We start from the raw sequence: 2994 nt of genomic DNA, 5'->3' as shown, positions 1-2994 counted from the left end.
CTCTCTCTCTCTCTCTCTCTCTCTCTCTCTCTCTCTCTCTCTCTCTCCCTCCCTCCCTCCCTCCCTCCCTCCCTCTCTCTTTCTCTCTCGCTCTCTCTCGCTCTCTCTTCAACTAGAAACTGGAAACCAAGTGACCACTAGGCCCTGAGCGAGAAGTTTCTTAGCCCCCGCCCCTACCCCCACCCTCACTGTCTCTGAGGAGCGCAGGTGTCTCTTTGGAGCCGCACCCTCTTCTCTCCCTCCCCTCTTCCCACGCAGTCCTGGGAGGGCGATCGGAAGGGAGCTGGCCTGGGGAGGGGGGGGGCGCGGGGTTAGATGCGTTCGTGTGTCACGGGGGAGGGAGGAGAAAAGGGAGGGGAGAGCCAGGGAGCGCGCGCGAGAGAGCGCGCTGCTGCGAGCGAGGAGGGCGGGCGGGAGGCGGATCCTCCTACCTGGGGCGCGCTCGCCTGCTCGCGGCTCGCTTGCCGGGGCCGCGAGTCACCTGGGGAGGCGGACAAGTGCGGACACATTGGCCGCCCCGGCGCACCGCGAGGCGCGCACGGCCCCAGGCGGCTGAGCCCAGTGGAGGCAGCGCCCGCCCGCTGCGCTTGGCCCCGACCTGCGCTCGCAGAGCCCCACGGTCACTCCGCTGGGCTCCGAGGTCGCGGTTCCCCGCCCGGGTCACTCCCCCGGGCGCACGCGGCGGCTGCAGCGCCCTGGGCTCACCATGGTGGCAACGCGTGCCGGGTGTCCGCGCGTCGCCCGCCTCCCGAGCCGAAGCGCCGGCTGAGCGTGGTCCTACCGCAGCCCCCTGGCCCCTGCCCGGCCCCTGCCCACCCGCGCGTCCCCTCCGGCCGCAGCTGTCTATGGCGCAGCCCCCCTCCCTGGATCATGCACAGAAACTTTCGAAAGTGGATCTTTTACGTGTTTCTCTGCTTTGGCGTCCTCTACGTGAAGCTCGGGTGAGTATTCCTGTGGGCGGGGGCGACAGAAGGGGAGCCGGCAGCCTCCAGAGCCTCCTCCAGCGGACCTGGGGACCGGAGTTGGTGGGGGAGGGCGTTTCTTGAAGTGGCCGGGCAGGCTGGTATCTCCGGCCCTCGCCCCAGCCTCGCGGAGACTCATCCGAGCCCCCGGAGCCAGAGATCCTCTGGAGGGGCGGGGAGCCAGGACGCAGCAGGGACAGCGCGGCCCGCGGACGGCCGCAGCGGGGCTCGCGGGTAGCGGCGAGCGTGCCGGGCGCGTACTTTCACCTGTTTGGGCTCCAGGCCCCGGGGGTGGGACGCGCCTTCCCTCCCCCGGGCTGCGCTGGGCGCCGAGCCCGGGCCGAGCACTAGCCGCCGGGAGGGCGCGCCGGGCCGGGGGGGGGGGGTACGGGGGGCATCCCCGGCGGGGGAGATCGGGGCGCGCACTCGCCGCGAGCGCGCAGGCCTTGCACCCGCCGCGGCCCTTCGTCTCTATCCATCACCCGGACATGTTGAAATTACCTTGACAACTCGTCCGGCTGGCTCAGGATGGGCCGTGGGGCTGGCGCAGCAGCCTCGGGCTCCGTCCGGGGCCCGCGCCCCCGCCCGCCCGGGGCCCTACGCCCGGCCCCCTCTCGCCGAGCTCCCCCTGGCGCGGCCGGGCGGGCGGGCTCCAGGCGGGCCGCGCTCGCTGCTCGCCGCCGTAGCTGCTCCGAGTCGTATTTCCACATTCCTGAACCCAGCCGAGTCCTTACCTGTTGAGCCGCGATCTCCTTTAGACGGAATCTGTCTCGGCCTCCCCGGATTGGGGGTGGAGGGGCAGTGTGACCGAACGGAGCGCAGTGCACCTCGCGGGCGTTAGTCACTCTTGGCCGCCTGTCCCGGCCCAGACCCCCACCTCCACCCCGAGCACCTGCGGGCATCTGTGCCCACCTCGTCCGGCGCTCCTACTATGTGCCGCCCGGCGCTCTGAGGCCAGCCTCATCTTGGCCCTAGGAAGGCCAGTGACCAGACCTGTAGGAGGGGCGGGTTCCGGTACCTGGGAGACCGGCTTTCCAGGCGAGAGGTAGAAACAGTCACTGAAGATCAGCACCCTTCCCAGCCCTCTGCACCTCCGCCATCTTACAGGTGAAGAAATTGAGGCCCAGAGAGGGGCAGGGACCAAACCTGGTGGCCTCAGAGGCAGGATTGGAAGTCCCTTCCTTATTCCTGCAGACCTGGACGGGAGTGTCTGCGGCTGCTAGTGGTTGTGTTTATTGTAGGTTTGTGCGGGTAGGCTGTGTCCCTGGGTGTTTGTTTATGAAGGTGAGGGGTGCCCAGCGTTGAGAATGCAGGGGGTGGGGGCGGGGTGGGCAGGCCACTGCTTCCCGGACTTTCAGCAGTCTGTAATGATTTTCCTGGGCCTGTGAAGGGATCCACAACCCTTTGGGAGAAGGCTCCATGCAGATCCCAGCTACCTGGCTCTGGCGCCAAGGCCTTTGAGTTGAATGCTTGACTCAACCGGCTCTGGCTTCCATTGCTGACCATTCTTCCTAGCACCGGTTCATCAACAAGAGGCCCCAGCAAAGGCCTCTTATCATCAAATGGAAAAAGGTTTCAGCAAAAGGATCTGGGTTCCCGAGGTTGGGGGGGGGGCTTCCTGGAGTGGTCCCTAGGTTTCATGCTTGTATCTCTTGTTTCATGGCTGGGAAGGATTTGGGCTCTGGTGCTCTGAACAACTTGGTGGTCAGTGCTGAGTAGAGAGAATGGGTGAGTGAGACCCCGAGGGTCTCTGCTAGCCCAGCTGGGGCTCCTAGATGCCTGTGACCACTACCTTCTAGGACTGAGCAAGCTTTCCTCTGACCAAGAGCCCCAAGGGAGAACCCTTCTCCCTCCATAAACTGCACCCCTCCACCGCCCCTTCTGAGTTAAAAAAAAAAAAAATCTCAAAGACCCAGTGGAATGACAGCCGGGAAGCCAAAGATTCGCCCTGGGACCTGCAAATGGAAGGCTTAGACCTCTGCAGCCTCTCTCTCTCTCTCTCTCTCTCTCTCTCTCTCTCTCTCTCTCTCTC

At 65.7% G+C, this 2994-nt stretch overlaps 1 protein-coding gene across 2 annotated transcripts in view; it reads left to right on the top strand.

Annotated features, from left to right (window-relative positions):
* Nucleotides 1-480: 480 nt before the first annotated feature.
* Wnt7b (Wnt family member 7B) overlaps nucleotides 481-2994 on the top strand; it is a 46775-nt gene continuing 44261 nt past the window's right edge. The window contains exon 1 of one of the 2 annotated variants that reach the window (XM_028788771.1): nucleotides 481-941. In XM_028788771.1, the coding sequence (XP_028644604.1) occupies nucleotides 871-941 (71 nt within the window). In that variant the 5' untranslated portion in view covers nucleotides 481-870. Of the gene's footprint in view, nucleotides 942-1590; nucleotides 2070-2994 lie in introns of those variants that run through there. The other variant, XM_028788772.1, reaches the window with a different exon arrangement.

The sequence above is a fragment of the Grammomys surdaster genome, unplaced genomic scaffold, assembly GCF_004785775.1.
Source record: "Grammomys surdaster isolate TR1022 unplaced genomic scaffold, NIH_TR_1.0 125767, whole genome shotgun sequence".
Taxonomy (NCBI): Eukaryota; Metazoa; Chordata; class Mammalia; order Rodentia; family Muridae; genus Grammomys; species Grammomys surdaster.
Note: the sequence above shows the minus strand (reverse complement) of the source record. Positions and strands in the feature narration are given on the sequence as shown.